Here is a 27990-nt window from a genome sequence, read left to right as displayed (position 1 = left end):
CGTGCAACATCGTGCGAGGTGCCGCCGTGCGGCACGCACCCGGAATCGCGCATCCTGCAGCACTGCCCCGTGCACCCTGCAACGCCGCGCCGTGATGCACACGCCCCGCCTCCGTGCACGCGCCCGCCGCCGCCCTCCCCCCTCGTGCACGCGCCCGCCGGTGCAGGAGGAGGAGGAGGAGGAGGCCGAAGCCGAAGGAGGCCCGCCGCGATGGACAGCACGGGCAAGGAGCGGGAGGCCGTGCAGCTGATGGCGGAGGCCGAGAAGCGGGTGAAGGGCTCCCACTCCTTCCTGCGGGGGCTCTTCGGGTGAGCGGGGCTGGCGGGGGGGAATTGCAAAGGGGGGTGCCCGGATTATAAGGGGGTTGGGGGTGCGCCGTGTGCGAAGGGAAGGGTTGCAAAAGCGGGGGGGGGTGGGGTGGTGGTGTGCGTGGGTGCCTGCCCAGCTCCTGCCCTGCCCGCCTGGGTGCTGTGCCCCCCCTCCCCCAGCGTGGGTGAGTGTCTCCTTTAGTCTCTGCAGCGGGTGGGTTGTGTTAGGGCGTACAGGGGGAGAAAAACCACAGCCCCTCCCTCCTAGAGTATAGCAGGGGTGAGCCGGGCCGGGGGTGCTCCAGCAGCCCCCCCCTTCCCGGGTGCTGCCTCTGCTGCAGCTGCCCATGGACACAGCGGTGTGATGAGCCCACTCGGCCTCTGCAGCTCAGGGCACCTGCCTGTGCCCCCCCCCTCCGCTGTGGCAGGGGGTGTCCCCGAGTCCGGCTCCACAGCAGCTGCGTTCATCCCAGCTTTATCCCGATGGGGACTCGCCACCGGTAATCCTCTCAGGGCCGTGGCGTCACCAGGGTTCGCCGTGGCAAGGGCTGGCATCTCCCCTTACACCGGGGAGCATCCTCACCCCACCGGGCAGTGGTGGCAGCACGCAAAGGCTCTGCTCGGGGCTGCTGGGAACGGTGCCGGGGCGAGGCTTGAAGCCCCCCATTCTCCTTGAGGCTTTTTGCAGCTCCAGGGGGGCTTTGGACCAGGCTCGGGGGTTTTACAGATGATTTTCTGCCCAGCGAAACTGCGGTCCCCTCGCAGCGCCGAGCCCACGGCATGGGGCATGGAGACCTTCTGGAGCGATGGGTTTGCTGGGGGGAAGCGATACCCCCAGAAAATGGCAGAGCTTCTTTTTACGGGGTCTTTTTGTTCAAAAGTAGATACTCCTGGGAGTGCGAGAGCCATGCCTGGAAGGGTTTTGAAAAACTAGCAGTTTTGGCCACCTCAATCTTGGCTTTTTTTTTTTTTTTTTTTTTAATTTTAAGAAAAGAGCATTTATGGAGTGATGCTCCTGTGGAGGCCTCGATGTTTCTAAACAACAGCCTAGAAAAATCTAGTGCCTGCAGCCCTAAAAGCAGAAGTTTTAAAAATAAATTCCTTCCCAGCCTCCAGCAGATTAATCAGGCAGGGCGTGCTCCAGGGGCATAATCCGGGCAGCAAATTGCCACAAATCCTTGAAGCGAACTGGTGGAGATTTCGAGAGGCAAATTTCTCATTTTCTTGGGCTACAAATAGATGCAAGAAAAATTGCTTTTAAAATGGAAGAAGAGGTGGTGGGTGACTTTGCTCTCGGCATCCTCCTGGGGAAAGGGGGTGCCCAGGCTGCTGAGTGCCCAGCCAAAAGTGTTATCAACAACCGGGCTTTTTTCCTGAAGAGCTCCATTAGCTTGTATAAGTGCTTTTCTTTTTTTTTTTTTTTGAGACTAAAAGGCTGAAAACCACCCGAGTTTGGATGCCTTGCAGGGTGTAGCATTACCTTGTGCCACCTCCTTTGGCTTTAGTTCATGCAAAAGGCGGCTTTCAAGGGCAAGAAGCAGTGCAAAAAACCCACCTGGGCTTAGAAATGAAATGTGGTTGTCTGCCAGAAGAAGGAAGGGATAAAAAAAAAAGGCACTAATAAATGTTGTTGCCTCCTGTGCTGCAGCCCTTTCTGGGGTCAGCAGGACTGTGTGCTGCAGAGGGCAGTACCGAGCTTATAGGAGTAAGTCCATGAAGAAATCTGCATTTTGTAAACAAAAATATTTAACTTCTCTCTCAAGATAAATTAATCATTAATCATCCGGTTCGGGGAGCCGAGTTACGCTACTGAACCCCACCAGTTAGGCTTCTGTTGAGTTGTTCTTTTGCAGCAAATTGTCTAGCATCTCTTAATTTTTGGTTTGCTTTACGTTCTCTAAATGATATGGTAGTTTGTCACGTTAACTAGAGTTTGCTTTCTGCAGGTGTTTTTGCTGAGTATCTCATGAGACACTGACGAGTCAACCGCTCCTTCCCAAAAAGGAGGGGCCCAAGTCAAGGAGCGGATGGGGGCTTGCTCCAGGCTCCAAATTCTTCAGGAACGTGCAAAAACCCTAAGCTGCTGTTTCAGGAGTGGGTTTTGTCTGCTTCTCTGTCCCTGCTTTATGCAATGAAAAACTGTGCCTCCCCTTTCTAGCAAGGGCTTGGTTACTCGGTGCCTGCCAGCTCCGCCTGCTCCCCGTTCGCAGTGGGGCTTGGGGGACCCCGTTTGGTGCTAACTGAATTTCTCCCCACCTCCACCGTGCATTGGTAATGAGCTGGCACCCTGGGAGAAGGGCTGGAGAGGGCAGGGGGCTGCCGGTCCCCCAAATACAGCCTTCCCCTCTCTGAGCAGCATAATGCTCACCCTGCATTTTAAAATTAGGGTGATCAGCCTCATCAAGCCTGGAGGGGCCACGTTGCCCGAGCGCATGGGGTTGCAACACCCCAAGTCCTATTTCAGCTTTCGGCCCCTGTTTTGGGGCCAGCATTTCGTTCTGGCATGGTGTCAGGGGCTCTCTCGTTGCATTTCAGGGGCAACACCAGGGTGGAGGAAGCCTGTGAAATGTACACCAGGGCTGCCAACATGTTCAAGATCGCCAAAAACTGGAGCGGTGAGTACAGCCCCCGCCGTTGGGGTGGCTGATGCCGGGGTGACCCGCGAGAACCTGAGCATCTTCCTGCGAATTATCGCAGGGGTGTTTCATATCCCAGGCTGTTTCCATGGGGATGGTCCCTATGGCGATGCAATTCTTCTGCTCTGCCCAGCCCTGTGATCGTTTAAATATTGGGAGGGTGGGCAAAGGGGGGTGTCCTGAATGTTCCTGATGTTAAATTAGTCGGGGTGCCGTTTACCATTTTAAAATGAAAGTTTGTAATTCTGCAGGGAGGCCTGCTAAAGGGATGCTGCCCTGGATTTGCTCATCAAGCAAGGAAGTACCTTTGGGGTGGGACATCAAATCTGATGGGTTTTGAGATCCAAGGGATCCCCCTTGCTGATCCAGTAGATGCAGGGCACAGTCAGTAGTGAGGATGAACACGTGTTGCCAAGGATGAGCGTGCATGTGGGATGCCCCCACTGTGCCCCGTGGGGATGGGCTTAATCCACAGCAGACAAGCAGTGCCCGGACACAAAATGACTGGGGGTTGTTGCATCTCTTGACCTCTCTGGGTCCTGGGAAGCGACGCATGCTTTGCCATTTTGTGGTGATCCCGCTCGTTACCGGGCTGGAGGGGTACATGGGGTCGGTGTGCACTTCTCTCCCAGCTGCAGGAAATGCGTTTTGTCAGGCGGCCAAGCTGCACATGCAGTTGCAGAGCAAACACGACTCGGCCACCAGCTTTGTGGATGCTGGGAACGCCTACAAAAAAGCAGACCCACAAGGTAAGGGGAGCGAAATCCGGGATTGTTTCTTGCAAAGCTGCTTAGCGGCAGAGGAGGTGGCTCGCCGAGGCTTTCAGTAGTCACCGGGGCTGTGGAGCCTCGCTGCATGCTACTCGAAAGCAGTAATACTGCACTTCTGCTTCTCCAGAATAGGCTTTCAGATAATGCGAGCTAGTCGGCATCGTTCTGGTCTGCTGTGTGGATCGGCACGTGTATGGGTGTCATCTCTAGGTGATCTCTGGCGCTTCGGCTTACGCTGCAGTGTGTTGGTTGTGAAGCACTGCCCCTCGATAGCTTCCTTGCTGGTTCAGCTTGACTTTGGAGACATTCACTTCTTAAGGAATTAAGGACTTAAGGCAGGTCTCAGGTGTGGATCACAGTGGGATCCCTGCCCTTAGCTCCAGCCCCGTTCCCAGTGGTTTCCTCGGGGCAGAGAGGTGGGCGGAAAACGGACTGACCTTTGATGGGATGAGGATAAAGAAACTGGATTTTTTAAATCTGGTCATAAAGAGCAGGGTTGTGGTTTTCTGGAAAACCTCTGACTCCCTTTACCCTAGCTGAGTGTTTGGAAACACACCAACCAACCCACCAGTATTACCCATGCTCTTCTGTGCCAGGGGGCTGAATAAACTAACTCGGGGCTGATAATACTGTTTTATAATTGTAAACCCCCCAAATTTCCCAGAAAATGGCAGCCCCTGCATGTTTATGAGATTGGTATTTTGAATTTTGCTCTCTTTGAGGGTGCAGCCTGACAAACCCAGGGTACAAGTCATTTGTATTTTGCCCATCCTAATTTTTGACTGTTAGCTTTCAGCGTTGGAATTTTTGCCAGGGCAAACCAGCAGGCTTTTGGTGGGGTGGGGGTGTTTGGGCTGGGTGAATCGGGATTAGATCTGCAGGTGCAAAACTGCGGGGGACGTTACATCTGTAGGTCTTAGGGGTTGAAAATGTTATGTCTGTCGTTCCAGATATACATAAATGTGTGAGTAGATACTTATTTGAGAAGCTGGTGTGTGATCTGATGAAGAGTAATGTTACCGAGATCTCATTTTTGGAGGGCGGGAGGTCTTGGGCTGGGAAATCTGATGTGCTGGCTGACTTTGTTGTTTTTTCCTGAACACTCATGCTGCAGAGGCCATCAACTGCTTAAATGCAGCTATCGATATCTACACTGACATGGTAAGAAGCTGCACTGGCAGCTCGTGGACCGATGTGCTTGTAAGAGATGCAGCTTGGTAAATGCTGTGTGTGCTGGGTGGGGGGGAGCCCCCATCTCATGTACAACCTCTGCCTTCTCTAGGGGCGATTCACTATTGCTGCCAAGCACCACATCACCATTGCGGAGATCTACGAGGCTGAGCTGGTAGACATTGAAAAGGTAAGGATGTCGGGCACTGCTGGTGCTGCTCTGCAGGTGCTGCGGTGGCAGCTGCATTTCCTTCCCCGGCCAGAGCAGCGCCGAGCTCAGCGCGGCCAATAAAACCCATCTCCTGTCCGGCACCAGGCTTCTTTATGTAGGTGCAAGTCATCTGTAACTTGAAGTTAGTGTTAACAGGGTGAGCGATGATCTTCCCAGCACGGGTCTCTGGTGGGGCAATCCTGACTCTTTTGCGTGCCTCTCTGCTGAGCAACAGCACAGCGGGGCTGGCAGAAACACCCAGGTGAGAAACCTTCTCAACTGAAGTGGTGTTTCACGTCTGAAAAGCACTGCAGGAAAATTGTGGGGCAGTTCTATAGCAATTTTCTGATGCACCCAAAGGAGGCTGCTGTTACTTTTAGTTCACAGTTCAGCACCGACCCTCTCTTGTTTCCATAACCAAGGGCCCTGAGCAGGAATCCTGCAGCAGCTCAACTGGCTGCAAATCTTCTGCTTGGAAGTTTGCAGAACAAAAATTTGTGGTTTCTAGATACTATTTTCTAGACAATCATTGGCTTCCTCAGCTCTGCTTCGTTGGATCCCATCTATCTCTGTTAATGACTTCAGTGTTGCCTCTCCACGTGCAGCCCCACTTAAATCAAGCCCTGCTATGTCAGGGCTGTTCTGTTAAGCGGTTTATTCTATTGTGGCAAACCTGGCAGAAGCCTTGTCGCACTGTGATTGTAAGTGTTTGTAGTCATTACCTCAAGAGTAGTGTCACCCGTATTAAATCTGCACTGGAGTTTGGGACACTTAACAAGTTCACGGTCAAATTTCCAAGGGCAGCCTCGTGGGTTGAGTGTGCAGGGGATGCATGGCAGCATTTCGCTCCACCAGAAGCCCCACAGCGTGCCATGACGCTGCTCCGTTTATGTGCAGAATGGAAAAGCTTTTGTGAATGTGGTCTCTGTACACTGGTCTGACCAAAAATTGTACTTCACAAGTGACGTTCAAGCGCGATGTTTCTGTCCCCAGGCGATTGCACACTACGAGCAGGCTGCGGACTATTACAAAGGAGAGGAGTCTAACAGGCAAGTGATCTTTATAAGGAGTCACAACAGGGAAGGGCTGGAGACGGGGATTTGTCCTAGATGGCCCACGCGCTTGCACACCTTGCCTGCCAGCCTCTTCTAAAATGTCCTTTGGTGGGATGCCCAAGTCCTGCTTAGATTTCTGTTTAAGGTTCTCATCCTGCAGGCAGGCATGTCTGGTTTGGGGTGCCCGGTTTGGGTGCAGAGAAAGCATGGAGCGTTTGAACAGTGTCTTGACACCAGGTCCGTGCTGAGCTGAAGGTCTTTGTGCCTTTCTGTGTGTTTTAATTTTGGCTGTTAAAAAGAAAATTCCCCTAATTTGCAGCTTTTGGGTCCCACTTTTTTATACACTTAAGTACTACAGGTAGTGCTTGGAGGTACCAGGGTATGGATTTCTGCCCACTCCCAGGACACAGTTACTTACTTTAATGCTATAATTGATTGTAGCTCAGCCAACAAGTGTCTGCTGAAGGTGGCTGCCTACGCCGCGCAGCTGGAGCAGTACCAGAAAGCGATAGAAATCTATGAGCAGGTGAGGGCGTGCGCTTGTCCAACGGGGCTGGGGCAGCCTGGCTGCCAGCGCCTGTGTGGTGCTGGCCCTGTGCTGGCCATCGCGTCCCTCGGTGGCTGCGGCTGAGCTCCTGTCCCTTGCGCTGGCATTGGGGCAGTTACAGCAATCTTGGTGATGGGGACGTGGTGAGTTTTCCTCTGTAAGACTGAGTTTTCCAGCTGTGTTTACCCACAGCTAAATTCTTAAGGACTGTCCTGCACATGGGATGTTTCAGGTCTGGTCAGGGGTGAAAGGTTTTCTTGTTTAAATGGTGCTGCAGATTGGATGAGAGATGTGAATTGGAGAAAATCGTGAGCCAAAAATTTCTTGAAAATGGAAAGCAGGTCAGCGTGTCGGTCTTGCAAAACTGCTGTGGCCTAGAAGCTCCTATCTTACTTATTTTGGGGCCGATTATGCCTTTACGAGACTGTTGTGGTTTAACCCCAGCCAACAACTAAGCACCACGCAGCCGCTTACTCGCTCCCCACCCCCCCCCAGGGGGATGGGGGAGAAAATTGGGAAAAGAAGTAAAACTTGTGGGTTGAGATAAGAACGGTTTAATGGAATATAAAAAGAAGAAACTAATAATGATAATGATAACACTAATAAAGTGACAGCAGTAATGAAAAAAGGATTGGAATATACAAATGATGCACAGTGCAATTGCTCACCACCCGCCAATCGACACCCAGTTAGTCCCCGAGCGGCGATTCCCCCGCCCCAACTCCCCCCAGTTCCTATACTAGATGGGACGTCACATGGTATGGAATACCCCTTTGGCCAGTTTGGGTCAGGTGCCCTGGCTGTGTCCTGTGCCAACTTCTTCTGCTCCTCCAGCTTTCTCACTGGCTGGGCATGAGAAGCTGAAAAATCCTTGACATTAGTCTAAACACTGCTGAGCAACAACTGAAAACATCAGTGTGTTATCAACATTCTTCTCACACTGAACCCAAACATAGCACTGTACCAGCTACTAGGAAGACAATTAACTCTATCCCAGCTGAAACCAGGACAGAGACATAGTTTGCTCCTTGGCTTTTAAGAGTTACTTTAGCTTACTGAAGGCATTTTTTCCCACAAATCCTATTGTTTCTGGAGAAAGGCTGGGGGAAGCAAATCTAGTTACACTTTTGATGGTATTTACAAATCCATTTGGCAGAAAATTTCCCCCAAAATTTGTAAACTTGATTGCTCTGCCTTTGTGTCAGGTATTTACCTGGGAATACTTGCAGTGCTGCTTTTGTGCTTCTGGAGGGTTAATATTGGAGCAGGTTTTCACAGAGTCTACTTGCTTTCCCCCTTCTCCATCAGACAGGACATAGTGAGGTACCAGCGTGGTACTCCTGAACTGGTGCAGCGGCTCCCTGGGGTGTGCTCTCGCAGCTGCCTGCGAGTCTCTGACTTCGCTTGCGATTAGTTAAAAACTGTCTGGCTTCCCAATAGCTTTTTGTATGGGCGCTGGCATTTTTTTCCACGGTCTTTATTCGCAGACAGCTGTGTGGCGCTGCGTGTAATTTTAATCAGCTGTTTTGTTTTTAATTCAGTTCTTAATGATGCAGTTTTCTTTCCCAACTCTAATAATATCTTTTTTGCGCCTAGGTTGGAACAAACACGATGGATAATCCTTTGCTCAAGTATAGTGCGAAAGAGTATTTCTTCAAAGCCGCTCTGTGCCACTTCATCGTGGATGAGCTGAACGCGAAGGTCAGTGGGCTCAGAGCGGTTATCCCAAACTTTCTGCATCCCTCTTAATCCACCTTTGCTGGCTGAGACATGTTCTTGCGTGCACGGGAATTTGCATGGCTGTTGCACGGACTGAAGCTTGAAGTGCTGTAGTGTCGAATTGGATTTACTGTGAATATTTTCCTAAGCTCTCTGTGCGGTTTTAGGACTGGGAGGCAAAAACTGAAATAAAAAGCAAGCAGTTTTGTGTGAAACAAGCGTAAGGGTTGTCTTCTCTCTTTCAGCTTGCACTTGAGAAATACGAAGAAATGTTCCCAGCGTTCACAGATTCACGGGAGTGCAAGCTATTGAAAGTGAGTATGAAAATAATAGTCATGCTTGAAAATGCATACTGCCCTTTACTTTGTGCTTTTTCACCTTGCAATAGATTTGGTCTTCTATTAGAACGTTTTAGAGGACATCACTCACTTTGCATTGGGTTTATACCAGACTTGGGGAAGTAGCTGCAGCAGAAGGATGATTATTCTAGCTAACTTTAAAAAAAAAAGCCCCAAACTATTTCTGTGTTCATGGCAGGTGGTTTGAACAGGTTGCGAAGGTGCTGCTGCTGGACGTGTGGGTGGAGAGGTCCCCTCTCTCCTGGGGACAAGACGCCCCCACACTGGCCCTGCGGGAACATGCGGCAACAGAGCATTTTCTAATTTTTAATGGCATTCTCCTAGAAACTGCTGGAAGCCCACGAGGAGCAGAACTGCGAGGCGTACACCGAGGCAGTAAGTAGTCATGAATTTGCTAAGGTGTGCTTGTGGATGGTGTATTGTTCCTTTTATTTTTTTTTTTTTTTTTTTTCCCCCATTATGTGTGCACTTAAATGTTGGGTAACTTGTTGCCCGAGCTCTGCGACCTAGTCCAGCGGAGCAGAACACCAGGCACATCACTGCTTAAACATCCTGCCACAAAACAACCTGCAGGAGAGATGGACACTAGCAGAGCTGCTTCCAGCCTGGGCTCTAGCATGTCCCAAACTTAATACTTTAAAATTACTAGTTTATGGTTGAGAGTTAAGTAAAGATCCTGCCCAGTTTTGCTCCAGTTCCTTTCTGTGTTTGACAGTGGCTTAAAGTGCTCTGTGTGTTTTTGGATAGATGGATAGATATCTTTTTTTAATTTCATTTTATTTTTTTCTCTGGGAAGAGTAGAAGTTTTAAAAGACCATACTTCAAGAGCTGCAGAATGCTTCTTTTGCAGCAGTCTCATTTGCTTTCCAATATCTTAATTTAAACTATTTTTTTTCTAATAGGTTAAAGAATTCGATTCAATATCGCGGTTGGATCAGTGGCTTACAACCATGTTGCTTCGCATCAAAAAGTCAATCCAAGGAGAAGGGGATGGGGACCTGAAGTGAATTGTGCGGTATTTGTGGCATGCAGCCTAAGTAATCTGTTCTTGTGTTATAGCCAAGGACCACTATGGGATACATGATAAAATATCTAGCTTTATTTTGTTGCTTACAAATCCAATGATTTGTGTGTTTCGTTAGTATCCTGCTCTTTGTCGTGACAACATGGGTAGATGAGAAGCGATGCTCTGGGTATCACTGGCAGATCTCTCTGAGGCAAAAGAAGTACTTCTGGCAGAAATCCTTTCTTGGTTTTGTTAGCTGATGAACCCAAAGTCTGCACTTGCAACTACTGCTTTTTCCTGCTGTTCTGTCTTAAGGCTCAATACTATCGATTACAGCATGTAAATATTTTGTCTGTGCTAGTACAGTACAAATAATTGCTTCTGAGCTGTTGCTGTATTGTTACTGTTTTCTGTTTCTAAATGGACCTCTGTCAGATAGACTTGGATCTTGTTTTTTTTTTTTTTTAAAATGATTGAGCTTTTTTAATGGTGCTAGTGAAAGGCTTTGTGACTTACATACAGTATGCGTGTGTATACATCCTATACAGATACATGTGTGCACCTATAAATACAGAATAGGTAATGACCTTGTGCTGAAAGCATTACACGCTAGGGGACAGGACTGCTGAGATCGGTGTTAGCCCTCCGGACAGTTGTTGCGAGTAGACCTAGTTAATGGTGTATTTTGTATTTCAGATCTAAATATAAAATGTAAGGTTCCTCTATATTTTCTTGGATCTATTTTTCCACTTCCTTTATTTTGTGGTGCGTCCCATCCCTCCTACCCCGAGATGACTTGACCCGAGTAATAATCTATTTTTCTAACTTTTCATTTACACGAACTCCTGCTGCCGTCTCTACTACAGGTCTTTTGTGTGTGCCAGGCAATACCCGTTAGTTTCTGACCTCTGCTGTTGGCGAAGCTGCCTCGTTCTCGTGACGTGCAAAGGTGTTGACTGAGACTTGCTGTTATACAGAAACTTTAAGTCATCTGGGTGAGATGAATCGAGCTTGCTTTGAAAAGGTGTAGATGCGTTTAAAAATTCCTGCAGTAATTTTAGAAAGGTGTTTTAAAATGTCTGCAAGCAAGGCTCTTCTGTGCAATGCTTTGTTTAATGAGCGATGATTAAGCTACCTATTATTTTGTGTATATATTAAGAGGGACTTGGGAGCCTATGCAATTTGTTGGGAGAAGGGGAGTTGTCACTCAGTATTTCTCTGCAATGAAGAGATTTTTCAGCTGTGCTACTGACATATAAAGAATGAAAAAGTAATTAATTAACTGCTTTATTTGGCACAACTGCTGTTTAAGTGGGCCCTCCTCCATGGCCAGAGCAGGAGTATCACAGTAGTGCCCAGCACGGACTCTGCCCGTTGTTTGTGATGAAGCAATACTCTCTGGCAACCAAAATGCTGGCTTTTGCACTTCTCTTCAGTTTGTTTTTAATCTAGATATTTGAGTAGAACACAGTCTGGCTTATTGGTCTAAAGGGTTTAGTTCTATTGAAGTGGTACTTTACCACTGGCTTATGGAAAAGAAAACGCTCCTGGTACATGCCAAATTATTTTTTTGTGTTCCTGACTGATCTCACTGGTCACTTATTTTCCATAGACTATTCTGTGCATCCTAACTTGACAGGAAAGACCCATGAGCTGTGCAAAACTGGCAAGGTGAGTGCATTGAAAAAGCCTGGACGATGCTCCTTCTTCTAAGCAACTTCACTTTCTTCATTTCTCAGATGTGTTTTTAAGGCTACTGCTCGTGATCGACCTCTGTCCGCAACAAAACCATCACTTTAACTTAGACCACCATGCGTTGTGTCTGTCCTTACCACAAACTTGGCAAAGAAATACTTTCAGTTCCATTTAGCCTGGGGTTGGGGTCTGGGTCCTCCTGAGATGCTCAGAGATGGGCGCACACCTCAGCTCATCAGAAAGGAGGAATGACTGACGTTTTCTAAGGGTGTCCCGTTCCTGTAGCAGAGTTCTTTGCACGCTTGTGCCACCTCCACAGGGCAGAGAAAACACTGGGCTTAGGACGCAGCTGGCATGGTACGTAGGTAATCTTACTGCAAAAAGATGGATTAGCTGCAGATTTGATCTCGTCTTGGACAAGAGGGCCTAAAGATGTAACTGCTGCTGAACTCACCTGTGGTAAAAGGATGGGGTTGGAACCCTTTTTGTTTAATTTACCTGTTTTCTTAGCGAGCAAAGACCCATTGTATTGACGGGTTTGTCTTGACTTGTATCCAACACCTTTGGAGCCTTGGTGAGGGGAAGCGCAGGCTGGGCGGTTTACTTTTCCTAGCGTCACACAGAACTGAGGCGAGTGTTTTATGCCTTTTTTTGTTCACTTTTCCAGTTGTCAGTATTAGGCACAGTTGTGATAAGATGTGTATGGAGCTGGTGGACCAGAAGACCGTACCTGTGGGGTTGTGTGGTCTGTTGCTGTGCTCTGGAGTAATCTCATTAAAATACAAATGTTAGTTCTGTATAAGTAGGCTACACAGCATGTCCTCCGGTGTATCAGTGGTAAATTGTGACAGTTTTAAAATGATGATCTGCCACTCTGCTGTATTTTCCCTCCAGTACACAATTCTGTACTATGAAAACTTATTAATGAAATGGCCTTAGCAAGAATATAATGTTTTGTGTGAATCTGTACATTAATAAAGTGAAAACCATGAATGTAAGTAGTGATAAATATTCTTTCCCAGAAAATGCAAAAGGCAGGCTAAAGCTAGAGCCTGACGAAAAGCTGTAGGGTGTGATGGTGAAAGCCAGTACGCATAGTGCTTCCTATATCAAGGTGACGAGTTAAGGTACATGCTAAGGGTGAATACTTGCATAGGAAAGCACTGGCTGCTCATTTTACAGTGACTGTCACACCACTTAATTGCCTGTGGTACAACATGTCATCTGTAGGAAAGTGTAATGTCCCAAAGCATCACATTTCCTGTTTTTTCAGGTATGTTTCTTAATGCCTAGCTAAAGGTAAGCTCCAAGAAACCTAGCCCAGGCTTCTGCAGCGCTGTATTGCCACTCTCTAGTGACAGGCCTGAGGAAGAAGAGTGGCACCTGGCAGCTTCAGGCCTGCAGTAGAGCCGAGTTAGGACTTACCCAGTCCCAGTCGTCCATTCCCAGCGCTGGGGGTCTGCACGGTACGTGGAGGGGATAGAAACGCTCGATACAATCATCAAGGCACTGGAAGGGTCAGTCTTAAGATTTCAATATTTTAATAAGAACAGCTCATACGAGTAACTCACTTCCGTACATTCATGGAGTACAAAAGTTTCCCTGGCTACAGGTACTAATGCTCAGATTTTAAATATATCTACAAACTCTTTACACTGATTGTTGGGAATGACTGAGCTTCAACAGGAACATCGTGCTTGATTGAATAAATATTTCAAATATAAGCTCTTGGAAGTGTTCTCTTTTAAAAAAAATTCCCTTTCTATAGATTAAGTTATGATTCCATGGTGACACATCAGACATCCCTTTAAGGTTCAAAAATAGCTCTGTGCCACAGTTTGGGTATCTTTATTGCTTTGCCAACCCCTAAGCCTTAGAACGGGCCCTAACAAGGCTTGATTGTGCTTACCTTTACATTAATGCAATCTTTCAGAAAGTTTTTCTCACAGTTTCAGCTGAGAAAGTTTCTGTGGAAATACTACATTAATAGTAAAATAAGGAGAAACAGAAAAATGAATTTGAGAAGCTCTAGATTTTCACATGGTGGCACTGGGAATCCAGTCCTGAGTTTGAAGCATTAACCATACCAGCAAGCTGCTGTTGATTTGATTCATTCACTGCTGCTCCCAAAACCAAGAGTCATCCCAGTCAGATGTTTCTTTGCCAGTGCCAACTATTTCAAAGGTTCCTTCCCTCCACAGGGAAAAATAAATACCCCAAATCCTCCCGGGTACTCCAGTGATGTTAAACTGAAGGCAACCAAAGTAACCTCCTCGTTCCAGCCCAGCTTTGGTCTTGGCAAAGGAAACACGAAATGCTTACCCTGGACAGAAACTCTCAGGTTTCCCCGTGCAACAGCTTTCCCAGCTACTGGGCACAACTGAGGAGAACAAGAAGGTGTACTCCCTGGGGAAAGGGGGGAGATATTAAGGGAAGATCTGTCTGTCTTGGTAAGAAATGCCCAAATAGAAGCATGATTCTCATAGTGATTGGTGGCACCGGGATCCAAACCCAGCCAGCATTGGAGGAGGCTGTGTGAAATTGCAGTTTTGGAGCATGGGCTGAACAGAAGTCATACTTGGGACCCTTAGTCCCTGTGCTTACTTTGTCACATTTCCTTATTTAAAACAAGCAAAAAAAGGCACATTGCCAGGGTTATTTACTAAAATTTAGCAGCAGATGCTAGTAAGCCTTTGAACTTTTAAGTTTATTCATCACTTACATTCCTAAGGCCTGCCTCTGAACACCTCACTGGGGAGGGACAGTTAAACAGACAGTAGCCTAAAACTGCCATTCAGATTCCAACATCAGTCTTACAAAGTATTCACAATCTGGGAAATAAAGGCCTAAACCCCTTGAATAGTCCAGTACATTTTTCACTTATTTGCATCGTTTTATGCCATTAGTCATATGAACCCTGACTGCCTCCCGTTTGTAACTGAATTTACCTCTGGAGACTCTTGCACTGGTGGAATTAGCTGTAGCAACTCGACAGCAAACCAGTCGTAAACTTTTCCCACTGGAGTATTACTTAATTTAAAAGTAGGTCTGCCGTTCTGAGCAACAGCAGTGTTTAAGTGATGGTGGAGAAAAGAGCATTGTTGACCTATCTGAACCAGCAGAAAATGGCTTAGATGCAAGTTAACAGCAAAATGCCAGTAAGCTGTCTCTTTACACTAGCTTTTCCAGCATAGCTGAAATAAATACTACTTTTCATAGACGCTTTTACAAGAGATGTTTTGGTCTCTTAAGTGCCAAGTTCTATGTAAGCTGGAGCAGTTAGAAGATGAAGACTGACTGAACGCAAGTGTCAAACTGCACCAGGTTTCACTGAAATGTAAGAATAATGCCACCACCTGTACAGATGCAGCACTTGGCTCCCACTTGCCCATTTTGCTACTAGAGAATCCAAACTCCTGGAATGAAACCAGATCTTTCCAAAGCTTGCTCCCACTCATATTCCCAAGGAGTGAGCTGGCTCACTGCTTGGATCTTTGGCAAAAGCAGAGATAAACCAACATTTCCTGAAAAGCAATTTAGTAAAACTTATTTTATGTATGAATTTCCACTAGGAAAAATGCAATTAATTTCACTAAGCTACTAGGCTGAGAAACACAACATCATTTCTCTTGATTGTACATGTGTCATCAAATCAACTGGAAATCAAACTCGCACTTTCTTTATAACCTATCTGAATGTAGGTACTTACTTTTACTGCAGGCCAGCTAGAGCAAACAAGCTGAACTACACCCTTTTATTCGTAGGGAATAAACTTCCTGGGACCTCTGCCTCCTCTACCACCACTCTGGTGTGGTGTTACTCTGCGCTACCTTCAGGAGATGGAGCAGTATGTGTTGGAGGTGGGTCATGACTTTTTGGAGGAAATTCTGGAAACCCAGTGCATGTGTTTCACATCTAGCCCTGCTTCCTTGTCATAGCTTCCCCTAGTTCCCTCAGTAGGTTATTGGCAAAGTCAAAGGACTATACAAAGGGTGCAGCTTAAACTGGATTTGTAAATACCAAATTATTCCATATTCACCAGAGCATGAAGCTGTGGCTGAATAGAGTCTGTCTGTGTATGCAGCACTGTCAGCTCACTTAAAGTGGTAGCTATAAGGGCTTCCTGGGGTCCCGGAGTCCCATCTGACTTACAGTCTGTTCCTGTGGCAGAACCGTTGTCATGCAGTGCAGTCACACTCCCTGGGACAGCAGTCAAGTTTTGATAGTGGCTGTTTTCAGAGAAAGACAGCAGCTTCTCTGGTAGTTTAGGTGACACATCATATTCTTCATCGGGAAGCTCTGTTTTGTGACCTTCATCATTCTTAGATGCTCCTTCAACAATGACAAGGAAGGACTTCCAGGGTGTGTTTTTATCATGTATCTGGGGAAAAAAAAAAAAAAAGGGGCAAAAACCCAGAAGGTTGAACACATGATGACTGTCTGGGAGGCAAAAGCTTGGATCCAGCTCATACTTGATGCTGGTACTAACGGTCTCTCTTTTCATCCCACCTAACTATCCCAAAGCTAGGGCAGTATACATCCAGGCATTAATCTGTGTGTCCTTGGTGAGCTTCCTGTTTTCATAACAGGTCCAGCAGAGAGCCTGACCCAGAAAGTGAATTCTGTCACTTGCCAGTTGCATGGGGAACATGCTCAGAGGTCACAGAATCAATGCGTGACTGAAGAGTCCTCAGGCGTGACCTATGTCGGCTATGCCACAATGGATTAAGAATGGCTTCACTGCAGACTCGGGACTCAACACAAACCATTTGAGTATTGTCATGCCACACTGGAGAGAGGACAATGTGCTAAACCCAACAAAAACTGGACACAAGTCCCATCCAGGCCTGACAAAGTTGACAGGTCAGTATGTGGCCACGGAGGAAGGCTCTAGGGCTACAAGGCAGTGGGATGACAGGTTCTTACTGAAGTGTGCCGTCGGAGGGTGGACTTGTCAGTGAAAGTTCGCCCACAGGCATTGCACATGAACGGCTTCTCCCCGGTGTGTATTCGATGGTGACGCTGCAGCGCATTCAGCTGTGTGAACTGCTTACCACACTGGTCACAGCAATAGGGTCGTTCACCTGAAAGCAGAGCACAGCATCAAAGGGGTGACATCAGGATGTCCTGGTTTCAGCTGCGATAGAGTTAATTGTCTTCCTAGTAGCTGGTATAGTGCTATGTTTGGGTTCAGTGTGAGAAGAATGTTGATAACACACTGATGTTTTCAGTTGTTGCTCAGCAGTGTTTAGACCAAGTCAAGGATTTTTCAGCTTCTCATGCCCAGCCAGCAAGAAGGTTGGAGGGGCACAAGAAGTTGGGAGGGGACACAGCCAGGGCAGCCGACCTAAACTGGCCAAAGGGGTATTCCATACCATGGGATGTTATGTCTAGTATATAAACTGGGGGTGGGGGGGTAGGGGGATCACCACTCAGGAACTAACTGGGCATCGGTTGGCAAGTGGTGAGCAACTGCATTGTGCATCACTTGTATATTCCAATCCTTTTATTATTATTATTGTCATTTTATTATTGTTGTTATTATCATTATTGGTTTCTTCTTTTCTGTTCTATTAAAACTGTTCTGATCTCAACCCATGAGTTTTACTTTTTTTTTTTCCTGATTCTCTCCCCCATCCCACTGGGTGGGGGGGTAGTGAGTGAGCAGCTGCATGGTGCTTAGTTGCTGGCTGGCGTTAAACCACAACACGGGGGTATTATGAGTGCTGCTCACTGGGGAACCTCAAGTAACCCCTGTACTTCATGAAGCGATAAGGCACACGCAAGCACCTTCAGAAAAAAACCAACATGTTTTCAGAATTCTCAGCTGGGTAAATTTTGACACATCTGAAGCAAGCAGATACTTGCCAGAGTAAGGCCTAGATCCATAGCCTGCATAAATCTGTGCAACCACTGAAGCCTCCACATTCTTATATGTATTTTCCATTAGCGACTGAAGTCCTGCCCAGAATACAAGTTTTCCTATTTACAAGGTATGTTCTGTGAGCATGAATACCAGAGCTGCTCATAACCACTAGGTTCTCTCCAAATACATCATAAACTGTTCTGCCGCTGTCACTGTATTAAGCACTTTTTGAAACAACAACATGTTTACTTCTTCCTTGGCTAAGGTAGAAAAAGGGATGCCAAAAAACTTTCTAACAGATGGAAGTGGTGTCACAGAAAAAGAGATGACACTCTAGAACAGGAAAAAACCGTTAGCGTCAGCACTGCCATGCCAATGTTCCCTGCTCCCCCTACAGTGACGCCACACTAGACACAGAGATGCAGGAAGTAAAGAAAGAGCAAGGCACAGCAGCCAAACAAGAATTTTGTTAACAGAGAATATTGGCAAGGATGCTTCCTACAGGGTGGCGCTGGATGAGAAAACGTGGTATTTACTACATGATGGAAGTAACATGAGTATTTGCAACCTGCTGTATTGCTGAGTAATGTGGACTTTGAGAGCACGGATAAGAAAACTTAAAAACATACACTGAAGAGAAAATCCAAGCAGGAGAGAATGCAAATATGAAAGGTGGGCAAGCGGACAAGAACGAGATCAGCACTCTGTAGTGCTTTGCTCAGAGCTGAAATGGACATAGTCCTTCAGTCACTAATAATCCTGGCAGCATTATTAACACTATCTGCACAGCTCTTGGAAGTATTTCAGAGAATTGCCGTAACTCGGTAAGAAGCACAGGGACTACTGGGAGAAGGGAAGTAGACGAAAGAACACACTGCATCAAGCATGAAAACGTGCATGCAGGGTAGGAATTAAAAGTAATGGGAAATCCCAGCTGAGAAATCCCTTGTCTGAATTAAGCAACTGTGAGGTCTACGTCTTTAAATTGTGATGGTTTGTTTCAAACAAAAAAGAGCACCTCCTACCTGTGTGAACTTTTATATGCTGGTAAAGCGAGTTCCTCTGTGCAAACGTTCTGAAGCAAACTTCACATTTGAATGGTTTGGATCCAGTATGGATTCTGTTATGGTGTTTCAAGTACTCCTTAGAGGCAAAGCTCTTCCCGCATGTTTCGCACATAAAAGGCCTTTCCCCTACAGCAAGGGTGAACAGGAGAATTAAATATCACACGCAAAAACTGAACGCTATTACATGCAAATGAACCACACACCAGCCTCACAAAAGGATCTGAAGGGGCCACAGTGACAGCAGCGATCTCTGCGTAAGGCACAGAGCTTTCCTGCGAGAAATCTGCACAAACCCCTGCAAGTGCAAGGGCAACCACACCTATCCAACAGTACACCAATAGTAATATATGAAAAGCCCAGGGAGATCTGAAGCTAGAAGTCTTCTCACCATCTTCGGAGTATTCTGGCTTACTCTGATCATAAACACAACACTGCATGCCTCTGATGAACAGCCTCTGCCTGTAAGCAGCCAATTTTAGTTATAAACGTCTCGAAAAGGTGTTCTTGGAATTGTATTTCATTGTAATTTAATGTTTTCTGCTATCCACATTTAGTTACAAGTTACTGGCAGAAGGCAGACAGTTTTAAGACAGGTCAATTAAGAGATGCAAAAGTACCACTCACAACTCGCGGGTGGTATGAAGGGCCAATTCAAAACACCAATTTACACCACGTAGGATAGCCAGGAGAAGGACACGTGCTTTTAAAAAGATGAGAATAAGCCAAGACAGCTGTTTTCTATTCGTTGGGCTAACTGTTCCAGACTTCTAGAGAAATAATTTTTCTCTTAAGAATTCAACTAGACCTTTTATTGATGACAGATCTTTGGATATCGAAGACTATCCAAAGCAGCCTCAGCCCACACTTCAGACATTGGATCCCAGCCAGATGGGAACTCCTCTTCTTTTTAATCAGCTCCTTTTACTCTCTCCACTGTCTGCCTATCCACCTATAGGAACCTTTCTCAGTGAAATTGTGTCTAGGGATGAGAACATCTGATTTTATATAAAAAACAACAACAAAAAAGCATTTTCTGAATGAAAATAAGATCTCCTGGTTTCACAGCAGGCCTCCTCCTATACGTAGTACACTGTAAAAGACAGCCTTACCTGTGTGACATCGTTTGTGATATATAAGCATGTGATTCTGAGTGAACCTGGCACCACATTCATCACAGACAAAAGGTTTTTCACCAGTATGGATTCTGAAATGAGAAAACAATATTAAAGCACCGAGGTATATCTCTTTCCTTCGCAGCACAATGCAAGTTGTCTTTACTTTGTGGCTGCTCTCTGATGAGTGACTGTATGCCTGCGCAAGACTTTAGTGTCTTTTAAAAATACTTTCAGCTGGGCCAAATTCTGCATTGTGGTTTCTGCAAGTACTGCTTTTATTGCTCAATCATGCATGTGCTGCATGATCAAGGCTCAGACCCAGAAACTTCTCTGGGGTAAAAACAAATCTTGAAGGTAAAAATTGAGTAAAGTTTAGAAAACTTGTATCCAGATAGACAGACTGAAAGAAAAATGTAACCATCTTGGGATCTGAAGTAAAGCAGGTACCTTTACATTGCTGACACCATCAATAAAATATTCCATGCAGAATGTGAGAGGTGTTCCCTGGCACGCTGCTCCTGCAGGGCCATCAAGTACAGAATGCCTGGCTACTCTGGAACAAGTGGCACCCAAGGAGCAGAATAAAAAGATGCCACTTTTATACAGTCAGTTTTCTTGCTGTCACCCCAAGCTTGTGGTATTTTCTCCCAAGGAAGGCTGTGTGTACAGGAAGGGCAGTTTACAGAACTGCTGCCTGTGCCAGTTTACTCTAGCTTAAATTTTTGAGCCTGCAAATGCTTCAGGACTCTTTTGAGTAGTCCTGCAGGAACACAGTCAACAGAGGCCAGTTTTCATGGTAATATACATCAATAGGAACACCATAGATGTAAAAATATATAGAAAAAAAGATGAGAAATTCTCACCACAGACTGTCACGATACACAAGTTAGGACAGCGCTGAGTTCCAGCGTTCAACAAGCTTACTGAATAGTCATAGTGGTACACAACGGAGGAAAAACTCCACTTACACTAAAAAGCAATTTTTAAGCAGCACAAAGTTGCAGTTAGGAAAGGACACATGAAACAGAAATGCCGTACAGCACTGCATCAGCAATAACATCATAGCAGCACTCTAGCAAAAGTTATGCTTCTGGACGTGCTTTCTACCACTGGGAGTAAACCCACTGACTTCAAAAGAGGCAGCGAAACAAAGCAGTGGTTAATGAACCCTTCTACCTTGCCTAGGAATGCCACCTAGGAATACGCTAACACCACTGCATTCTCTTTTTGGATCCGAGTAGTAGTACTTTGGGATCTTTCTTCTATACCTCCCTCTCCACGCTTACGCCCTAGCTATAACCTGAACTTTGGTTGCAGATGACCGCTTTGGTAGACTGATAAAAGCAGGCTAAAGCTCTTAATAGCTAGAATATTTGCCTTGATAAAAATGTCTCTCCATGAACTTTCATGCGTTTGCACCTCCACCTTTGAGTCTCACTGCAATATAAGCACTACAACTGATTTCATCAGCTCCGCATGGGTGTCTTCAGTGCTTTACTCACCTCCAGATGGTGACATGTTAGCCCCTTTCTAGTCATGTATCAGTTTTTTTCTATGCTTAGCACCCAAATCTGGTGTTCTTCAATTTAATATATAGCCAAATCTCTTCAGAGTATTTTCATACTTATTGCATAACATTATTCTATTGACTATAAAGAGGCATCAAATTAGCTGACATAATTATAGCCCCAATCCTATAAATAATTTGGCACGGGGGTTGCTATTCTCATGTGAAACATCCCATTGACTCTCCTCCTGTGAGAAAAGTTAACTGTGTGCTTCAGCAGCAGCAGGCCTCAGCCCATGCACCTCTACTTTGGCTTATATTACCACAACTCCCTTAACCTGAAAAGCAGGGGGAATGAAAAAAGGCAATATAGACACTTTCCAGTCAGTCACGTTTTACATCCCCACTTCACTTGAAGGCTCAAGGTGTGTTCCAGGGGATTCTGCTTCTCCCCCCAGAATCTAACAAGGCCAGTTAAGTCTGTTCATACCTCATGTGTGTTTTAAGTGCAGAAGGCTGAGAAAATTTAGCCTCACACTCTGTGCACCCATAAGGCTTGTCGCCTGTATGCGTCCTTTCATGGAGCCTCAAGGCAGTTTTGGAGCTCAACCCCTTTCCACACTGTTGGCACTGATGACGCTCCCCACCACCCTCATGAACCTGGAGAATGTGCCTCTTGACGTCCTTCTTCCTCTTGAACTTCTTACCGCAGAGCTCACAAGGGAAGTGGCGCTCGCTGCTGTGGACGTGGCGCTGATGGCTTTTTAGGTTGCACCGGTTGGCAAAGGTCTGACTGCAGGTTTCACACCGATAAACAATTTCAGCTGCAATGCCGTGGCTGTGCTTTATGTGCTTGAGAAAACTTTTCTCATACAGAAATTCCTTCTCGCATGTGCTGCACTTGAAGTTACTGCCTCGTTTCTTTTTATCCTCTTCGGATTTTTTCAGGTTTTCTTCCAGTTCAAAGTTGCCATCACATTCTTCGCTCTCAGGTTTGATGTTCTTCTCTGCTTGCTCCTCCTCCCTCTCCATATCACACATATCCTGGTCTTCAGGACATTTGTTTTCTTCAACAGCAACCTCTGCATTCTTCTGCTGCTCTCTCAGCCGCCTTGTGTACTTCTTCTTCGGGATTTCCACAAATACTTTCCTCCCAGCCAGTCTCCCACTTGCCCTTCTGATTTTGGCATAAGGAGGCTTCATAATTTCCTTCTTTTTGTCCATTTTCTCTTTTGACTTGGTAGCCGGCATCTCAGGAGACATTCCATTGCTGGACCTGTCTACTGGGGAATCTGGAGGATCCAGAAGACAGTCTGCCTGGTCAGCTTCTGCCACAGCAGCTGCTTTGGACTCGAGCAAAATGCTTGGCTGGGTAGTGCTCTCTTCCTCAGAATTCTGTGATTCTGAGAAGTTTTGCAACTCCAACAGCACCGATTCAAGCATCTGCTTTTTTAATTGAAAGCAAGTTTCCGAGAGGTCCAAGCACTTCAGCTTTTCAGCTATTTCTAGCATACGCTGCACTCTGTCTTCTTCCACTTCTACCTTAGCAGTATAGACAAACTCAAGAAATGAAGCAAAATCAGCAACCTGGACCTCATTCAAGAACACGTTGGTCCTTGGGCCATCCATGCCCTTCTCATTAAGGAACACCTCCTTGAAAAATTTGCTTGTTGCTGCCAATACAGCCTTGTGAGCCACAAACTCGGCCCTGACGCCTTGGTACTCCACGCTGACAGTCACGTCACAGAGGTGGCCCAGGAGACGCAGCTGATGCATTTCATTCAGAAGGTTGATAGGAGAGGACTTGGATTCCAGTAAAACTGCATTACTTTCCATCTTTCTTCTCTCTGCAAAAAGCTGTTAACAACATTGCACGTTAGCTATTTGCACGGAAGCTAACAAAACTCAAAAGATTTCAGCGGCCAAAAGTCACGTCCAGACTTTCGAGAGTGCTTCACTTCAGATTTAAGCACTTAAGCTGCTTGAGCTTAAGAGACCAGACTTTCAAAGAAGCATTGTGAAAAGTCTGGCTAGAAGTGCACATTTCCAAAAGTGTCACCCTAAGTGGTCATATCTAAACCCATGCCGCCGGTGATACACAGAGGTTTCTCTGAAGTTAATTTGAGTTTAAATCTCAGCTGTAATGTCACCTGAAACACTAGAGACTATTAGAAGCCGTAATAGGGACAAAGAAAACAGAGGAAGATCAAAAGAAATGCTCTCATTAAGGCATGTGGAATTAAGAAATTATTCTCCCTCCTAATCAGGCAATAAGAGAAAGGTAAGATTAAGTAAAAGTTAACTGCAATCCTAAATAAACACTTCCTTAAACAGGCTTTTGAGATAAGACTTTTAAACAAGACTCGGATAAAATTCCAAATGCTTAACTGACCAAAGCATAGGAGACTGCATAATCATATTCTCAAACTGTAAACCCAAGGAATCATAAAACTTCCTCAAAGTGTTTTCTTTTTTAAAAAATATTCATCACTCAAAATGCACTTACAGCCTCTAAATTTTGAATGCCCATTCGTAGCCTTACAAGGGCTTCACCATTTCCACAACCGTTTAGGTTATGCCGCATTTCCAAGTAATGTTTTAAGCTGCTCCAAGTTCTCAAAAGAACTGAGTTTTTTTTTTTTTTAAAATGTTTCATCCCAGAACAAACAATTTTTCTATGAACTTTGAAGGCTCTCTGAGCAACATCCCGCCCTGCAATCTATTGAGTTTCACTGTGTTCCTAACAACTACATACACATGTGTTTCGAATCTGAAGAATTTCTTTCCACTGCCTTAGAGTTAACTAAGGTTTCTTTTCTCTGTACATACTCAGGTACAGTCGACTTACAGTCTTTTACACATGGGACACTAGAAATCTTGCTCAGAAAGACAAATAAAAAAATAGTGTACAAATGGAACAAAATTCATATTAATATAACAGTAAGGATCAGAGACTCCTTCTCCTCCCATAGAGCTATAAACTCAAATTTTAGTCCATACTCATTTCAACAACCCAAAAGTTAGACTCGCATCCCAATACGATTTTCTATCAGAACAGTTTTGATAAAATATTTTCAAAAACTTGTAAAATGGAGAGCTACAAAATACACAGACTCGTGGAGATTATTAGTAGCCGTGTAAAATGAATGCTTCATGGACTTAATACTACATAAGGTAAAAAGCCACAGGAAGCCCCTGCCCCAAGGAATTTACAAATAAGGCAGACAAGACCCAAGGGAAGTAGAATTGTTTCCCCAACCTCACGCAAAAAGCAAGTGGGAGAACAGGGAACACAATCCACCATGGGCACCCAAACCCCTGCCTTAGATCCTGCAGAAAAAGATTATCCTCAGAACCAAACCCTTCCTATTTCCTAACCTTTGAATCTTCAGCTCAGTAAACTTTTATTATTAAGATTTAAACAGTTCCACTAACATTATTCTAATGAATACCTAAACCTCACTGTTACTGAGTTATGCTTACTACACCTAAAACAAAAGACCCAGGAAGGGGACAAAGAATTGCCTGCGCCAGCTCAGAACTCCACAAGCATCTCAAAACATTGTCCACTTTTACAAGCAACCCCCAATGCTACACTTTAGTTTTGATAGAAATTTTATATGAATGAGAATGACATGATTTGACTCCTGACTGAAAGGCTGAGTCTTATAAATAAGCATAAAAGATGATGTTTAAACTCTGGTTCCCTTTCTCCATAGTCACCCTGCTATTTTTTTCCTCCCAGTTATACGACACACTGGCACTCCAAGTATTTGAGGGTGAATTAAGCAAAGACTCATTGAACACTTTATCTGAAATAATCAATGATATCAAAACCTAATTTTTTTTTCCCCAATACAATTATTTTCAAACTACTTATCATGTTATTTCACAACTACCCATCTATTTTCCATCTGAGCACACAGCAAAAGCTGCGGTCACATGTAGACAACAGCAATCCCCAGCTGGAAACAAGAACCCAAACCACAGACTTCTCCTGCTGGGGTGAACGAGCTCATAACCGTACTCAGCAAGCTGTTCGTTTCAGGAGCTGACCACAGACGCGTGCGTTAACAGACACATTGTGCCAATTCCTTTTTTCTTAAGGCTGCAAAGCAAAAACGTCTTGCTCTTCCCACCCTAGTATTTGCAGAATCAAAAGCCACTGTGAAAACAGATTGCTCGCTCTCATCGCTAGCCTTCCGCTGATTTGGAATTTGTTCAGAGGAGAAGTAATCCAACACATGCAGTAAGATACATTGCGCTGTGAAGGCTTTTCATTGCCACTCCTGCAGCAAGTATACCGAGCTGCTGAGCACTGGGCTGGCAGAACATCTTCAACAGAAGTATGATATATTAATCTTAAAAAAGACAAGGCCTGAAAATCTGCAGACTGAGCCTGCTCACTAGGACTAGCCTGTAGAGCTGAGATTCAAATAAAAGCAATTCTTGAATAAGGTCACTCATCATACACCACGCATGTGTCCCCTTCCAGAGGCAAAACTAGCTGAAAAGAGACAAAAAGAGCCAGCTAGATGTAACAGAAGTGCTTGTGGACCCACAAGCTTGTCTGTTCTTCTGCACCAACAATTCCACGCAGTCTAGTAAGAGACGTTACTGCTAGGCACCAACCCGCCTCATTTAGGATCGCTCCAACTATTGAAGCTACAATAATGGCACCACAACAGGCATAGTCCGGTCTGCAGGGCTGAAGCAGCTAAACCTGCAAAGTGAAGGACAGCACACTGCAGCAAACACCCAGCACGACTTTTAGATGACAGGCTGGAGCACTCCACAAAGAGCTGGCAGCCCCTGTGAGAGCATAGGGGCACTCGGAGACGTGCACTGACCCCAGACCAGGCCAGGAGACTCCTCCACGGAAGGAGGATGGGGCATCGCCACATGTCTCCCCACAGCTCACACGGCAAGGCCAGCCGCCCTCCTCCTCCTCAGCAGGCTTCTTCCTCGGCCACCCCTGCTCACCACAGCGGCCCGAAGATGGGCCTGGGGACGGGCTACAGCCCACACGCACACCTCTCCCCGGCCAGAAAAGCGAAGGGGTAACAAGGAGAGGACGCCCACACCTCGGACACAGCGATGGGGCTACTGACCTCCCTGCTGAGGGCAGATCCCCCACACCGGCTCCCTCTCCCCTTCAGAAGGGGCCGTGGATCACACGGGAACGCTGGGAGCAGGTCCCGCTTCCTCCCCACGGCGGGGGCAGGGCGGAGAGCAGCTCCCGGCGCAACGGCCGCCGCGCCGATGGCCACACCGGCCAGCCGGCTGTGAGGGGAAGGGTAACGGCCACCGGCTGAGGGAGGGAGAGGACGGAGGGAGGCAGCGAGGCCGCCGGGGCGGGGCGGGGCGGGGGGGGCCGGGGCCAGACCCACCACCACCCCCCGCCTACGGCAGCCGGCAGAGGGGGGGAGGGGTGGGGAAGGGCCCCGCCTGCCCCCGCACTCACCGGGCAGCCCCGCAGCCGCAGCGGAGCGGGCCGGGCCGCGTCTCACCGCACAGCCTCCGGGCGGCGGCCGGAAGGGCTGCCCCGCGGTAGCCCCGCCCTCACCCTGACAACGGCCGTGGGAAGGCGCAGGCGCGGCCGTGACGCGCAGGAAGTGGCGTCCGGAGGTGCGACGCGCGTCGCTAGGCAACGGGGCGGCAGGCGCGCCCACCCCTCGGGCGCCACCGGGCTTTAATCGTACCGAATTAACGAGTTTTCTGCAGTCAAATCCGTGCCAATGAACCCGTGACGGGACGGGACGGGTGGTCACTTACGTTACGAGCGCACCTTTATTACAAAACAAAGCAGTGACGTACAGCGACAGCACGCAAACCTGTACAAGCTCTCACGAAGAGAGGCTCTCCGAGGCGTCCAGCGCTCTGTAAAAAATAAAACTCTGTACAGCTCTAAAAATCTAACTGGCACAAATACTCTGAAGCAGCAATACACCCCCCTTCTCCGACTGCAACGCCTAGAACTAGTTTACAGCTCACCCGCGTAAAGGTGACAGAGCATCACGGGGCTGCTGCCACCGATATTTTGAGATAATTTGAGGTAATACGGAGAGACTGTGCAGTTTCCTGGTGATAGCTGACGTTATAAGTATGCGAGGGAGCGATCGGCGTCTTCCGCATTACTAGCACTAGATGGCACATGTTCTGCTTTTTTAAGAACAATGCTTTCTGGTTTATAAAGTTTACCTTGGTCAACCGACCAAATTTCCGGCACGGAGTCTTCACGCATACAGGCTTCTGAGAATGTTTCTATTTTGGACCAATTATGGTCTTTTTTGCTTGTAAGATCTATTAAGAAACTTCTCCAGTGAACACTGCGGTCATGAATCTAGGAAAGAAAAAAAGGGGGGGGGGAACAATTATATCTGATTTTTTTTCCTAACAGTAACTTTAATAACTGAAGACTTAATCCAGTGCAAAATCAAACAGTATCGGAGTTAAGTCTGTGATCCTGCGCTCAAATACAAAAGCTGAACTCTGAAACGCAAGAACAAGTCTGTTTTGCCAACTCTGCACTGGTTTTCTGGCTCCACTGTCATGGAGCGCTTCCAAAAGAAGCTAGAGTTTTAGCATACAGGCAAACATTAACTTAAAAACTTGTAATTGGAAAAAACCCTTATGCTCTGTTTTAGCAGTCACTTCAGGGACCTGAAGGTCTCTGAAAACAGCTAAGCTCAGCAATCCATGTTTCGGCATATTGCAACACTGGAAACACATAAAATAATATTCATCTGCAACACGAAGATGTTATAAACCATCATGTTATGGCCTCTGCTTAAGAGGCTTAAAAGACTGCAGAGACTGTAGTAACATAAAATGCAGCACCATTCATTTTTTAAGAAAAGGATTCAATCAGTAATAAGCATTTTAAATAACCACTAAGATTAGATTTTCCTTTTGAAGACAACAGAACAAGTTGGGAGATGACTGGTTTGACAGCCAGC

General features: G+C 46.4%; 3 protein-coding genes across 13 annotated transcripts in view; 1 reads left to right on the top strand and 2 right to left on the bottom strand.

The window, feature by feature from the left end:
* The first annotated feature begins 71 nt into the window (after positions 1-71).
* NAPB (NSF attachment protein beta) lies at positions 72-12474 on the top strand. 2 transcript variants are annotated; one of them, XM_052783898.1, is made up of 11 exons: positions 72-308; positions 2844-2923; positions 3577-3693; positions 4829-4875; positions 4997-5074; positions 6089-6144; positions 6592-6676; positions 8294-8398; positions 8662-8730; positions 9100-9150; positions 9678-12474. In XM_052783898.1, exons 1-11 carry the CDS (start codon positions 211-213, stop codon positions 9780-9782), a joined length of 891 nt encoding a protein of 296 aa, XP_052639858.1. In that variant the 5' UTR covers positions 72-210; the 3' UTR covers positions 9783-12474. The 2 variants fall into 2 exon arrangements, with proteins under 2 accessions (XP_052639858.1, XP_052639859.1); XM_052783899.1 differs by lacking the exon at positions 4829-4875 and having other exon boundaries at positions 168-308.
* On the bottom strand, positions 8392-27355 carry LOC128140327 (GDNF-inducible zinc finger protein 1-like). 6 transcript variants are annotated; one of them, XM_052783894.1, is made up of 7 exons: positions 25882-26126; positions 21522-22888; positions 19519-19613; positions 18368-18535; positions 16403-16560; positions 15629-15857; positions 8392-8599 (listed from the first exon to the last, which is right to left on the bottom strand). In XM_052783894.1, the coding sequence occupies exons 1-7, from the start codon at positions 25933-25935 to the stop codon at positions 8580-8582; spliced, it is 2091 nt and encodes a 696-aa protein (XP_052639854.1). In that variant the 5' UTR covers positions 25936-26126; the 3' UTR covers positions 8392-8579. The 6 variants fall into 6 exon arrangements, with proteins under 6 accessions (XP_052639854.1, XP_052639852.1, XP_052639851.1 ...); XM_052783892.1 differs by lacking the exons at positions 8392-8599; positions 25882-26126 and adding an exon at positions 27233-27355 and having other exon boundaries at positions 13001-15857; XM_052783891.1 differs by lacking the exons at positions 8392-8599; positions 25882-26126 and adding an exon at positions 26496-26593 and having other exon boundaries at positions 13001-15857.
* The window catches only part of LOC128140324 (GDNF-inducible zinc finger protein 1-like), a 74875-nt gene continuing 73961 nt past the window's right edge, over positions 27077-27990 (bottom strand). For all 5 annotated transcript variants that reach the window (XM_052783881.1, XM_052783880.1, XM_052783882.1 and 2 more), the window contains exon 7: positions 27077-27374. In XM_052783881.1, the coding sequence (XP_052639841.1) occupies positions 27129-27374 (246 nt within the window). In that variant the 3' untranslated portion in view covers positions 27077-27128. The remainder of the gene's footprint in view (positions 27375-27990) is intronic.

This window comes from Harpia harpyja, chromosome 4, assembly GCF_026419915.1.
Source record: "Harpia harpyja isolate bHarHar1 chromosome 4, bHarHar1 primary haplotype, whole genome shotgun sequence".
Classification (NCBI taxonomy): Eukaryota; Metazoa; Chordata; class Aves; order Accipitriformes; family Accipitridae; genus Harpia; species Harpia harpyja.
Note: the sequence above shows the minus strand (reverse complement) of the source record. Positions and strands in the feature narration are given on the sequence as shown.

Bases quoted from the DNA above. Each gene is read 5' to 3' on its own strand.
- NAPB (XM_052783898.1), top strand. From the start codon at position 211: ATGGACAGCACGGGCAAGGAGCGGGAGGCCGTGCAGCTGATGGCGGAG. The intron at 3,694-4,828 runs GTAAGGGGAGCG...CTCATGCTGCAG, and splicing joins CAAAAAAGCAGACCCACAAG to AGGCCATCAACTGCTTAAAT. The intron at 9,151-9,677 runs GTAAGTAGTCAT...TTTTTCTAATAG, and splicing joins GCGAGGCGTACACCGAGGCA to GTTAAAGAATTCGATTCAAT.
- LOC128140327 (XM_052783889.1), bottom strand. From the start codon at position 25,935: ATGTGGCGATGCCCCATCCTCCTTCCGTGGAGGAGTCTCCTGGCCTGG. The intron at 19,614-21,521 runs GTATGAACAGAC...TTCTCATTTCAG, and splicing joins GCACTTAAAACACACATGAG to AATCCATACTGGTGAAAAAC. The intron at 18,536-19,518 runs GTAAGGCTGTCT...CCCTTGCTGTAG, and splicing joins TCACAAACGATGTCACACAG to GGGAAAGGCCTTTTATGTGC.